This window comes from Lutra lutra, chromosome 5, assembly GCF_902655055.1.
Source record: "Lutra lutra chromosome 5, mLutLut1.2, whole genome shotgun sequence".
Taxonomy (NCBI): domain Eukaryota; kingdom Metazoa; phylum Chordata; class Mammalia; order Carnivora; family Mustelidae; genus Lutra; species Lutra lutra.
The window spans coordinates 3709012-3722713 of NC_062282.1; the positions used below are offsets into that span (position 1 = coordinate 3709012).

Below are 13702 nucleotides of genomic sequence, written 5' to 3' on the forward strand. Positions count from 1 at the left end.
ATTTTCATTGGAGTTGTTCTTAGCTCAGATATTTTTGTATCAACCAAAAGTAAGCTTACTAAGCAATCAATCTAACATAATGTGTTTTGAATATTACAGCTGGGACAGTTTTATAAAGATGTTACTGGATGTGATTTCTAAGATTGTTCCTAACTGCATGTTATACACTACGATAGAGAAATGTTGTAGCAACCTCTCATGTATCCGGCAAACTTGTCATAAAAAGTAAGCTCATGAAGATTTGCTTATTTCCAGCTGTCATAGAGTAGTTCTTTCCAATCTTTGTGCCATGGTAGAAATATGTGTAGTCACATGTGTCTACTGAGTAATTGCAAGACTAAAATTTTAACTTTTTTGAATTTATATTTGAATACCTATGTGTGGCTGTTGAGCAATCAGAGAAGTGAATTTTAAATTTTATTCCATTTTAATCAAAATTTAGGGGCCACCATTTTAGACAGTGTGTGTATCGTTTAACCCCTCTAATAGAAACTTAAATTCTTGTACTATATTTTTTTCTTTTTGTTTTATTTTATTTCAATTTTTTATTATGTTCCATTAGCCGATTTATGATACATCATTTGTTTTTGATGTAGCATTCAACGATTCATTAGTTGCTTGTAATAGATTAATCTGAAATATCTCATAAAATTGAAAAACACACAAAAAACAGTAACAACAAATTCAATAATGAAATCTGAGGATACATACTCCAGTGACATTTAATCTCCAAAAGAAGTTTGATCCCCTACTATAAATATGTGCTATGCCCTGTACTGTTATGTACGTTCCTGACCTTTAGCATCCTCATTGCATTTTCATGAGATGTTCTCGTTTTGTTCTAAAACCCAGGTTTTGGATTTACTAGACTTCTTTGGTTTAATAATCACATTGTTCTACTGTTTACAATGCATACATTCTGGGTTTATTTATTTGCTTTTAGTTAGCTTTCTAGTTTCTAGTTGGTCATTCATGGTTTTTAAAAACCTTTTGAGGGAGTCCTTAGTTTGCTCATCTTCTTTATTTCTTTTAAAGATTTTATATAGTTATTTACTTGAGAGAAAGAGCACATGTGAGCTGGGGGAGACATCCTCAAGCAGACTATGCTGAGTGTGGAACCCGACTCAGGGCTCAAACCCACAAACCTGAGATCATGACCTGAGCCAAAAAAGAGTTGGAAGCTTAACCAGCTGGGCCACCCAGGCTCCCTTCATTGTCTTTGTTTTTAAATAGGAAAGCATTCAGGACTTAGAATTTCTCTAAGTGCAGCATGATTGTATCTCACCATTTCTAAAAGAACCAGGCTTGGGTTTGATTGATATTCTCTATAGATTTCCAGTTTTTAATTTCATTGATTTCTGCTCTAATTCTTATTACTTCTTTTCTTCTAATTACTTTGGGTTTAATTTTATTTTATTTTTCTTGTTTCCTAAAGTCACATTTTAGATTATTGACTTTAGATCTTTCTTCTTTTCTAATATACACACTCAGTGTTATAAATTTCCTGCTAAGCCCTGCTTCCATTGTATCACACAAATTTGGATCGGTTGTGTTTCATTTTAGTGTAGTTCAGAACTTTTTTTAACTTCTCTTGAATTTCTTCTTTGATTCATGTATTATTTAGAAGTGTGTTGTTTGATCTTCACATACTCTGAGTTTTCTAATTATCTTTTTGTTATTGATTTCTACTTTGATTCTACTGTGGTCTGAGAGTGGACATAGTATGATTTCTAATCTTTTAAGTATTTTAAAGTATGTTTTATGGCTCAGAATGTGGTCTGTCTTGGTGAATGTTCCATGGGAGCTTGAGAAAATACGTTCTGCTGCTGTTGAAGTCATGACAAAGGTCTTATATGCAGGTGCTAGATGGTGTTGCAGAGTTCACGGCTTCCTTACTGATTTTCTGCCAGCCGGATCTCATCATTTCTGGAAGTGGGGTGCTGAATTCCCAACCATGAGAGTGGATTCATGTCTTTCTCTCTGCAGTCCTGTCAGTTTCTGCCACACATAGTTTGATGCTCTGTTGTTAGGGGCCTGCATGTTGAGAATTGCTATCTTCCCAGAGAGCTGACCCTTTTATCATTACGTATTGTCCCTCTTTATCCCTGATCCATTTCTTTACTTTGAAGTCTGCTCTGTCCGAAATTCATGTAGCTATTCCTGCTTTTCTTGATTACTGCTAGGATGGTATATTTTTCCCATCCATTAATTTTAACTCTATGTGCCTTTCTAGGTAAAGGGGATTCCTTGTAGGCAACACGTAGTCGGATCTTGTGTTTTGATACATCCTGACAGTCTCTGTCTTTTAATTAATGCACTCAGACCATTGACACTCAAAGTAATTATTGATGTAGTTGGATTAGTACTGACTGGATTAGTGACTGTTTTCTATTTGTTGCCCTTCTCCTTTGTTCCTATTCTTGTTTTCTCTTCCTTTTCTGCCTTTTCTGGATTTAAATGGGCATAATATAGGATTCCATTTTCGTCTTTTTTAGCATAACTTGTGTTTCTTTTTTTTTTTTTTTTTACATTGTTAGTTGTTGTGCTAGAGTTTACAGTATACATTTACAACGACTCCAAGTTTACTCTCAACTACCACCATCACTAATGTTATTCTCTGAGGGCCATACTATGCCCTCTGGAGAATATAGTGGTAGAGAGGACACACTGATGTGTTGGCTAGGGTATATATATATGTATGTGTATATATATATATATATATATATATATATAGAGAGAGAGAGAGAGAGAGAGAGGACTCATTCAGACTGAATATTAATCTTAGCCAGCCCATTTACTATATCTACAGTGTTGAGCTATTTTTTTTAATTGGATGCCCTTTCCTTTAAATGGGAATATTAATTTCCATTTTATATGTTTGTTACTACAACAGGAATAAAAAATACAGCAAAACACATAGCACATTACCTGCCACATAGGTGAAGCTCAAGACAAAGTAACTATTACTTTATATCCATTTATGTACATAAGAGTATACACAATAGTGTTCTGCTAATTAATGAGCCACCTGAGAGCAAATAAAGTATACTGGGTTTTGAGGTGATCCAATAAGTAATTCTCTATTTCCTTACCTCTTACTCTCCCTTTTCCCTTTTCCATACATTCTAGTGAATGTATTATATGGAATCCATACATTCCATATAATTCTAGTGAATTATAAAATACGAACAAAAAGAGAAACTCAAATGGTAACACCTATGTATCCTTTTTTAAAAAATTACCAATAAAATCATTTTTGGAGAAAGTGGAATATTTGTTCAGGTGAGTGGAATTCCTAAAAGTGGGCCCCAGCATAGACCCATACACTGAGTTGCTAGAGATGCTGGGCTCCTGACCGCCAACCGCCGGGGGGCAGGCAGCTCAGCTTCCCCTATGACCAAGACCTAAGAGGATACCTGATTCCAGTGGGGGGTGGTGTCCTGAGTAGAAAGGGCTGTACCACACATGCCCCGTTTTGAGTCCAGATTCACGGACAGTTATTCCCTCCCTGGAGTGGAACAAGTGAGGGGCAAGGAGCTCCATGCTCCTGAGTACCGCTGTGCTGATGAAACCATAAGAAGTGGGTGAGGAACCATATGATAATTGACTCTCTCTGCTTGACTTATTTCACTCAGCATAATCTCTTCCAGTCCCGTCCATGTTGCTACAAAACTTGGGGATTCATCCTTTCTTTCTTTTTCTTTTTTTTTTTTTTTTACAGCTTTATAAACATATATTTTTATCCCCAGGGGTACAGGTCTGCGAATCGCCAGGTTTACACACTTCACAACACTCACCATAGCACATACCCTCCCCAAGATGGAGAGGAGAAGGGAGTTGAGGGAAATTGGAAGGGGAGGTGAACCATGAGAGACTATGGACTCTGAAAAACGATCTGAGAATTTTGAAGGGGTGGGGGGTGGGAGGTTGGGGGCACCAGGTGGTGGGTATTGTAGAGGGCACGGATTGCATGGAGCACTGGGTGTGGTGCAAAAATAATGAATACTGTTATGCTGAAAAAAATAAAAAAATTTAAAAAAAAAAAAAAAGAAGTGGGTGAGGAGCACTTATCCACCGACACTTCCGGGTCAGTCTGTGAGCAGGGGTGCTACTGGGGGAAAGAACATCATTTCCGTCTGAGCTCTAATCGTCAGTTATGTCACCACTAAGATTCTGTTGTATAGGAAGCAGGAAATATTGATAATTTAATGTTGGGGTGAATTAAAATTAGTGTAAAACACAAAAATATGAGCATTCTTCACATTTCTAAGATAAGGGCTGATAGGTGGGCATTTGTATTATTGAACCCTTAAAACTTCTGTGATAAGGTTTCAAAACAAAAAGATCTTCTGATTCTATAGTGGACAAGAAGCATAAAGACTCAGAAATGGTCTTAAATAAACCCATTGTCATCGATCATTTGGAATAGCCAGGGATAATCACAGTGCATTCTTAAATTGCCCTCTGAAAGCATACCCCTGCTTCCTCCTGCTATAAAATTCACCCAAAGCTAGGGCCACCTGGGTTGCTCAGTCAGTTAAGCACCTGCCTTCAGCTCAGGTCATGATCCCAGTGCCCTGGGATTGAGCCCCATGTGGAGCTCCCTACTCAGCGGGGGTGTCTGCTTCTCCCTCTGCTGGCAGCTCCCCCTTGCTTGCGCTCTCTCTCTCTTTCTGTGTCAAATAAATACACAGATAGATAGACCTTTAAAAATTAATTAATTAAAAAATTAATTAGCCCAAAGCCTGATTGGCTCAAGGCACAGGTGTGCACAGTGGTGCTCACCCTTCCTGTGAGGGGTGAGATGTGTCGGCAGTGTAGGTGGTTGGCACTTTACCAAGTAGCACTTGCCCTGCTCTGCTAGTTGTCACACTGGCCCAGTTTCTCCAGGTCACAAGATCCAGAGAGAAGTCAACCAAGGATGTGTTTGTTCGCATCATGCAACTGGGGAAAGACAGAAGAGTTCTCCTCCTTGGAAGACCACCCTACTGTGTTTAATCTAGTCAGCCTCCACCAGCCTCCATCAGCCTCCAGTGAGCCTCCATCAGCCCCCACCATCCTCTAGTCAGCCTCCATCAACCTCCAGTCAGCCTCCATCAACCTCCAGTCAGCCTCCAGTCAGCCTCCACAGCCTCCATCGCCCTCCATTAGCCTCCACCGTCCTCTAATCAGCCTCCACCAGCCTCTAGTCCACCTCCATCAGCCCCCACCATCCTCTAGTCAGCCTCCATCAACCTCCAGTTAGCCTCCAGTGAGCCTCCATCAGCCTCCACCATCCTCTAATCAGCCTCCAGTCAGCCTCCATCAGCCTCCACCAGCCTCCAGTCAGCCTCCAGTGAGCCTCCATCAGCCTCCACCATCCTCTAATCAGCCTCCAGTCAGCCTCCATCAGCCTCCACCAGTCTCCAGTCAGCCTCCAGTCAGCCTCCATCAGCCTCCACCAGTCTCCAATCAGCCTCTAGTCTGCCTCCGTTAGCTTGCATCAGTTTCCTTCAGCCTCCAGTCAGTGCCCAGTCTGCTCCACTCAGCTTCCAGCTGATGACGTCGGCAGTCTTTCCTTTCCTCCCACCCACAGACAGCAAGAGCTCAGGGGACAGGGATGTGATCTGACAGCACTGTGGTAGGAATTGGGGTTTGGGAGAAACCTGGGCTCAGTCCTCTTGGTGGATTGTGATGACTGGGACCAATAGCATAACTAATAAGACTAGTGGTATGTAGCTTTAACGTTAGCAAAGTGCCAAGTGTCGAAATGTTAGTCTTCTGAAATGACAGATGAGCAAACAGAAGGTGACCAGGGACCAGTTTTATGGCTGAGTGAGTAGCTACATTTTGAAGCCTGGACCTATGTGCGTTTAGGATGATGGGTGATTCCTGTGATCAGTGCATCAGACGCCTTGTCCCTGCAGGCAAGCAGATTGAAGAAGCCCGGGGCCCAAGCCTGGTGTATCAGGCATAGGGATAAGAAGACACAGGTATAACATCTCATGGAGAAAGAGCCTCCTGGTTTGTTTAGGTTTTCAGAAGATTTGGGGTGAATTTCAGTTTTTAGAACATCACAAGTAATCATGCAGCAAGACTTCCTGTGGTCTTGGGCACATGACAGTAGACTGACCTGGTGAGAGTTCATGTTTGATCTCGGGGCTAAAAGGAAATAAAAAGCAGAGTTTGGCATCTATAAAAGTTGCAACTGACTTGTGTGTCTGAAACATCACTAAGAAAACTAAGATGTATAGAGTAGTTCCCCCAAACAAATGCCGTTTTTGGAAAAAAAAAAAAAAAACACGGAGGAGAGTAAGTTAAATTAGTTGGGAAATGAAATGCCTTTTCTCCTATATGCACTGACTCACGTTCTTACCAGTTGGTTGGTAGCTAGCTCTCTTGCAAAGGGCTCATAGAGTCACCTGGGGTACTTTTAGAGCTAGTTCAATCGGGATCTGTCACATTGGAGGAGAAACAGTCTCTGTGCCCGGACATTTATGGATCTCTTCTTAATTTCCATTTTTTTTTAAGATTTTATTTATTTGACAGACAGAGATCACAAGTAGGCAGAGAGGCAGGCAGAGAGAGAGAGAGAGATAGGGAAGCAGGTTCCCTGCTGAGCAGAGAGCCTGATGCGGGGCTCCATCCCAGGACCCTGAGATCATGACCTGAGCTGAAGGCAGAGGCTTTAACCCACTGAGCAAGCCAGGCGCCCCTTCTTAATTTCCATTTGATTTTTTTTTTAATTCAAGCAACTTTTATGGACAGCTCCTACTTTTATTTTAATATTTATTTATTTATTTATTTATTTATTTATTTATTTATAGAAATGGAGATGGGTGGAGGGGCAGAGGGAGAGGGAGAGAGAGAATCCTAGGCAGGCTCTGCACTGGGCAGACATGGGGCTCCATCTCACAACCCCAAGATCATGACCTGAGCAGAAGCTTAATGCACTGAGCTACAGGTGCCCTTAATCTTTATGTATTGAAGTATGGTTGGCACACAATGATACATTAGTATCAGGTGTACAACATAGTGATTCTACATTTCAGTAATTTACTGGGTGCTCACCACAAGTATAGCCAGCACTTGTCACCATACAACACTGTTACAATGTGACCAGATTCTGTAAGCTGTGCCTTTCATCCTTGTGACTCACTCATTCCATATCTGGAAACCTGGATCTCCCACTCCCCTTCACCCATTTGCCCATCACCCCATATGCTGTCTCTCTCAAAACCATCAGTGTGTTCTCTGTATTTATGGGTCTGTCTGTACTTTTTATTTGTTCTTTTTGTTTGTTTGTTTCTTAGAGTCCACATGAGTGAAATCATATGATCTTTGTCTTTCTTTCCTGGCTAACTTCATTCATCATGATACCCTCTAGGTTCATCCATGTTGCAAATGGCAAGATTTAATTCTCTTTTATAGTTGACTAATATTCCATATTATGGACAGCTTTTATAAATAGATACATATTGATATAAACCTACCAACTGTTGTTTTCTTTTTTTACAGAAAGCATTGATGAATATCACTATAGTTCTGCACTTTATTTTTCTCACTATATAAATGTGGATATAATTCTAGATCAGTAACTGTGTGTTTTCAAATGTTGACATTGATTTCCAATACATACAGTTTCATTTAGTAAACCTGTCTTTCTTCAGGGGCATTTTAAGTATTTCTAATTTGGAGGGTTATTTTATTTATTTTTACTATGATAAATATCTTTTTCCATATCTTTGGTGTCTATGTTTTAGAATTTTCTTGGGGCATCTTCCTCGCTTCAGAATTATTAGGTCAAAAGCACATGTATTTACCATTTTGAGAGACACTGCCAATTCTTCCCAAACGCACTTCACTGACTTACTAATTTCCTCACATCTTTGTTGTAGCTGGTACGCACTGCTTTTTCGGCAACCCAGTCAGATGGAGGAGACACTGCATCTCATTATGGTTTTCTGGAAAAATTGGAAGTAAAATCAAACACTGTTTTTATAAACCTCTCCCCACCTGTGATTTGCCTTTTTTTTTTCTTTTTTTTTTCTTTTTTTGTCCTATTTTGAAATCAGGTAACGTGATGCCGCCAGTTTTATTTTTGTTTTTCAATATTTCCTTAGTGATTCAGGGTCTCTTCTGATTCCATGCAAATTTTAAGATTATTTGCCCCAGCTCTTTGAAAAATACCAGTGGAATTTTGATCAGAATGGCATTAAAAGCATAGATTGCTCCAAGCAGTATAGACATTTTAACAATGTTTATTCTTCCGATCCGAGAGCATGGAATGGTCTTCCATCTTTTGTGTCTTCTTCAATCTCTTTCATGAGTGTTCTGTAGTTCCTCGAGTACAGATCCTTTACCTCCTTGGTTAGGTTTATTCCCAGGTATCTTGTGGTTCTTGGTGCTATAGTAAATGGAATCGATTCTCTAATTTCCCTTTCTGTATTTTCATTGTTAGTGTATAAGAAAGCCACTGATTTCTGTACATTGACTTTGTATCCTGCCACGTTACTGAATTGCTGTATGAGTTCTAGTAGTTTGGGGGTGGAGTCTTTTGGGTTTTCCATATAAAGAATCATGTCATCTGCGAAGAGAGAGAGTTTGACTTCTTCATTGCCAATTTGGATACCTTTTATTTCTCTTTGTTGTCTGACTGCTGTTGCTAGGACTTCTAGTACTATGTTGAAGAAGAGTGGTGAGAGTGGGCATCCTTGTCGTGTTCCTGATCTCAACGGGAAGGCTGCAAGCTTTTCCCCATTGAGGATGATATTTGCTGTGGGTCTTTCATAGATAGATTTTCCCTCTATCCCTATACTTTGAAGAGTTTTAATCAGGAACGGATGCTGGATTTTGTCAAATGCTTTTTCTGCATCAATTGAGAGGACCATGTGTTTCTTCTCTCTTCTCTTATTGATTTGCTCTATCACATTGATTGATTTGCAAATGTTGAACCATCCTTGTAGCCCAGGAATGAATCCCACCTGGTCATGGTGGATAATCTTTTTAATGTGCCTATATTGTTTCTTTTCCTCTCCTTTTTTTTTTTTTAAGTTGAATTACTTCCTCATTTTTTGTTAGCATTTATGGATCGTTTTTAAGGATCCTAATTTTTGTCATTTGCATTCAAGAATTTCCCCTAACTTATCATTTGACTCCATGGTACTTTTCACCATACTCAATGTTGAATTTAACCAACATTATCCATCTATTTCTTCACAGGTTCCTGATTTTGTTCTCTGTTTGCATGTGTCTACTCTACACCAAAATTACAAAAACATATTTTATTGAATCGTTTCATTTTTTGTGATTCTTTGCTGCTTTTGGCCATTATTTTGGTGAATGGAATGAAGAGGAAATCTAGATTTGTTTTTTCCCAAAGAGCTGACCAGTTTTCTCAAGATCATTCATTGGATGATTCCTTTTCTTCCTCCTAACAGAAGAAACCTCCTCAGTGTCGATTACATTTTCATACAGTTGTAGGCTTGATTCTGTTTGATTTGTCTGTGGAAGTCCACCAAGTCGGAATTGTGAATAAAATGATCTAGAGCCTCAACGTTTCCTTCACATACCTCGTTGAGCGAGAAACAGCGTTTTCTCAGCCGTAGCCTAGCACGTGTTCTTTCCTCCCTTGCAAATGCAATACAAGTGTTAGATGAATTTCCCAATGCACAATGATTTACAGAGCTGGCTAGCAGAGTTCCAGGCCCCAGGAGAGCTCCTTTGCAAAGTTTGGAGGACACTGGCCTTTTCTAAAAGCCTGGTTAATCATCCACCCAGCTGACACCCCTGTGGTTACTGTGGGCAGGTGCACCGGACATTTGATGAGTGTCCAAATAAATATTCTTGGTTCAATAAAGGGCAGCTTTAATAAGCAGACAACATTAATCTTCCATGATTTAGCCAACCTTTTAAGTAAGCTTACAAACTAATGATGCAGCAAGATGATAGTTACTTTTTCTGTATTTTTGAGTATCTGTTGAATGTAAGGGAAATCAAAACATCAGTCTTAATAAGTTCTTATAGTCTCTGCATTTAATGAAATTGGGGATTGACTATTTTGTTAATGGAGACTAGGAAGCCCTCCAGCCGCAGCAGGTCTCTTACCCGAAGATCCGGTCCTCTCAGCCCCAGACACCCACAATGGAGGCTTGACCTGGGTGGGGGTGGGGGTGGGGGGATGGAGGATTCACTTTCGGGATTGGAACAGCTGTCAGAGGTCACAAGTGTTTTCGGTGCAGCAAATCTTTTCTGCATATCTTCTATGGGTCATGCATTTAAAATACATTCATTGTTAAGTGCTATAAACTCAAGACAAGCAGCGAGCCTTATCTCCACTTCCTCCAGCACAGCACAGCCCAGAGAGGCTGAATAAAGGTCACACAGGTAGCCTTGCTGGGGTTGGATGTGCCTGCCAGGGCATCAGCTGCTCTCTGAGTCAGAGGGGGCTCCCTGAGCTGAATGACACCGACTCTGCGTTCTCAAGGAGCTGATGGTCTTCCCAGGGGTGATTAGAAAGCCAAGGAGTAGTATATATATCAGGAAAGGAAAGGTGTTTTTTTTTGTTTTTTTTTTTAAGGTGAAATGAATTCTTTTTTTTTTTTTTTTTTTTTTTTTTTTTTTAATTTACTACTTGAACTGCTTACTTTCAAAGGTGTGGAAAACCTCTTGGGTCATGTTACTTCCTGAGGGTGAGTGTATCCGTGACCACTCATGCTACTCCAGGGTTAGTTTACATGCAGGAAGGATGAGACCTCCGTGGATGTAGCCGTTACGTCCTTCCACACTTGTCTGTTCCTTGATAGAACTGTGAAGTTTCAAGCGAGGTCCTATAGGAGTTTATAGGGGACACGGAGATTCCTAGGCTGCCCTGGGAGGCAGGTGCCTCCTACCCCTCCATGATGCCGGGTGTAAAGCCCAGGTACTCAGCCTGCCCACTGCCAGGTGGTATTGGGCCTTGGGAGGTCTATCTCCCAGGGTGCTGATGGCTTCCTTGATAGCTGGCCGTGTTTACCTCCTGCCCCCCCAGCAGGAACTCCAGGGCCAATGCTTAGTCTCTGAATGTCTGAAAAACTTCTCTCCCACCCCAACCTTCCTGTTCCTGAGAGTTGTGTTTTTCTGTGTTGCGAGATCTAAGAAGTGTTTTCCCAAGCCTGTCATGCCCCTGCATGCAGACATTCAGACTCACACGGGGTGACCCAGCCCAATAAGGAGCTTCATCTGGTGGGCAGGGACACACAGCACTCCCCGAGCGAGAGTCAGACTCAGGCTCTGAAATCAGAGGCACACTTAGAACAGGGTCTCATGGATCAGCCTCTGCGAGTCACTAAGTGTCTCGCTCATTGTCGTCAACTATCAAAGTGACTTTGGGGAAAATCAGCAGGACGGTAAGACTAGTATTTCAGTACCAGAGAGTTCTAAGCGGCCACTGGACAGCTGTGCAGAAGCAACTAATTATATTCCCCAATTATGCCAATATGGAGTAACATTTACAAAAAGTTTTAAAAGTCTGTAATCCCATGATCCAGCGATGCCCTGACATTACTGATGTGAGAGCATGAAGGAGTCTGAAAGTCTGAGAAGGATGCAAGCTCGTCCCTCGTGCAGCCTTTGCCCCAAAGACCGCTGCCACCACCATCAGCGACTTCTCTCACTTACCGCAGGAAAGTTCTCTAAGGGCGCACAGATCATGCTTTCTAAAATGGGAACAGTTGAGCTCACACTATTACACACTTTAAAAAATAATCCCTTTTGGAAACTCTTACAATAAAAATGGTCAATGTGCAGATTCTGAGCCTATCCTGATTGTGCTGCAATCCCTATGCTCCACTCCTGAGCCAGGTTTCCTTGGAAACAGAAGTGGATCCTTGCATCTCTCTATTTCCTCATCCTTGGGAGGAGTGTGAGTGGGTACCCACCTCACAGAGTTGCAGTCCCTGATTTCAGTCTTTCTCCAGAAGATGTTGGTCTCAGTCACAGGAAATTGAGGCAAAATATTTAATTATGGTTATCAGGAGCACATAATTATCTGATCTCATTAAATGTTTTGTACTCTTCAAATACATATGGATACTTTAAAAACAAACATTACCCTGAATGAATTGGTAAACATTAATTTTTATTACTTTGTTTTGTTTGTACGTCTATGCTGCCACACACTACGCTGCAGTGCACAGTCAGACGCACTGCTCAGTGCTGGAGAAGTGCCTAAAAGAAGCACCTGGTAAGATTCCAGGAGGCTCATCCTGAGAACTCATCACACTTTTAGAGTCGTGGACCTGGCGGGAGCCGTGGTGGCCCCTATCCTGGCTCTGCCCCAGGGCACACTTTTCCAGAGTGTCACACTGGAATAACCAACAGTGGTTATTACTGAGTCTTAAAAAAATATTTGTTGGAGGGTGCCTGGGTGGCTCAGTGGGTTAAGCCTCTGCCTTCGGCTCAGGTCATGATCTCAGGGTCCTGGGATCAAGGCCCGCATCGGGCTCTCTGCTCAGCAGGGAGCCTGCTTTCTCCTCTCTCTCTCTGTGCCTGCCTCTCTGCATACTTGTGATCTCTCTCTCTGTTTCAAATAAATAAATAAAATCTTTAAAAAAAAAATATTTGTTGGGGTGTCTGGGTGACTCAGTGGGTTAAGCCTCTGCCTTCAGCTCCGGTTATGATCCCAGGGTCCTGGGATCGAGCCCCACATTGGGCTCTCTGCTCAGCAGGGAGCCTGCTTCCTCCTCTCTCTGCCTGCCTCTCTGCCTGCTCATGATCTCTGTCAAATAAATAAAATCTTAAAAAATAAATAAAAATAAAAAAATATTTGTCACTCTAAAAGGTAAAAAGCAGTCCCTTAATGTTGCCTCTTTTAAGACTTTTTTTAAAGTGTTCTTTATGCCACATTTGCTTTGCAGGCATTTTTAGTGTTTTTATGTGTTAGTTTTTTCCTGTTTCCATGATACCTTGCTGAGAAAGACTTTCCTGATATCCTCAGTGAATTCTCTTGTGCTTTCTTCTGGATTAATCTTAAATTACACTTTCATATCAAGCATCACAAACTATTCAAGTTTGAAAGGGGTTACATAAATGACTCTGTTAGGATTGAGATCTTCTCTCCCTGTGTGGGACCTCCTGTGCACCCCTGCTAACATCAGAGCCTGTGTATGTGAGCTTTCTCCTCCATCACGTGGTCTGAGTCCCCCCATTAGGAGCCACCCTGCTCCTGGCGTCACATCCTGGAACGTCTGCACGCTGGTCTCCCTGAGCGGGGGAAGATGGGAAGGCTCAGTGATGGGTCTTCCCGTTCCTCATCCTCAGCGCAGGTGTTGGAGGGAACAGCACGCTTGTGGAGGGGTCATAAAGAGGGATGCTGGGAGAAGGGTGTCCTCTGGCCAGAAGGCATAACCGCACTTTCTCTCTTCCTCTGTTTCCAGTCTGGCATGATAAGAACACAAGAAGCAGATTACTTCCTAAAACCACTTCCTTCCCACCTGGCGGGGAGACTGCAGGACCCTGCCCAGGCTGGGTCTCCCTCCCACATACTGTACAAGAGATCGGCAGACGTGCGGACTCCAGGGGCTGCCCAGGCCATCGTGACTGAGAGGGATCGGGAGCTGGGGAATCCGGCCCTGCATGGCAGCTCCGACCTCCGGCACCCACCAAAGCAGCATTTCTGTGGAAGGCGCAAGAAATGTACGTAAGAGCGATTCCTGTGCACATTTACCCCCGGGACCGTCGTGTC

General features: G+C 41.9%; 1 protein-coding gene across 1 annotated transcript in view; it reads left to right on the top strand.

Moving 5' to 3' along the window:
- ADAMTS16 (ADAM metallopeptidase with thrombospondin type 1 motif 16) overlaps positions 1–13702 on the top strand; it is a 152507-nt gene that overhangs the window by 30225 nt on the left and 108580 nt on the right. The window contains 1 exon segment of the mRNA XM_047730242.1: positions 13395–13653. Within this exon segment, the coding sequence (XP_047586198.1) occupies positions 13395–13653 (259 nt within the window).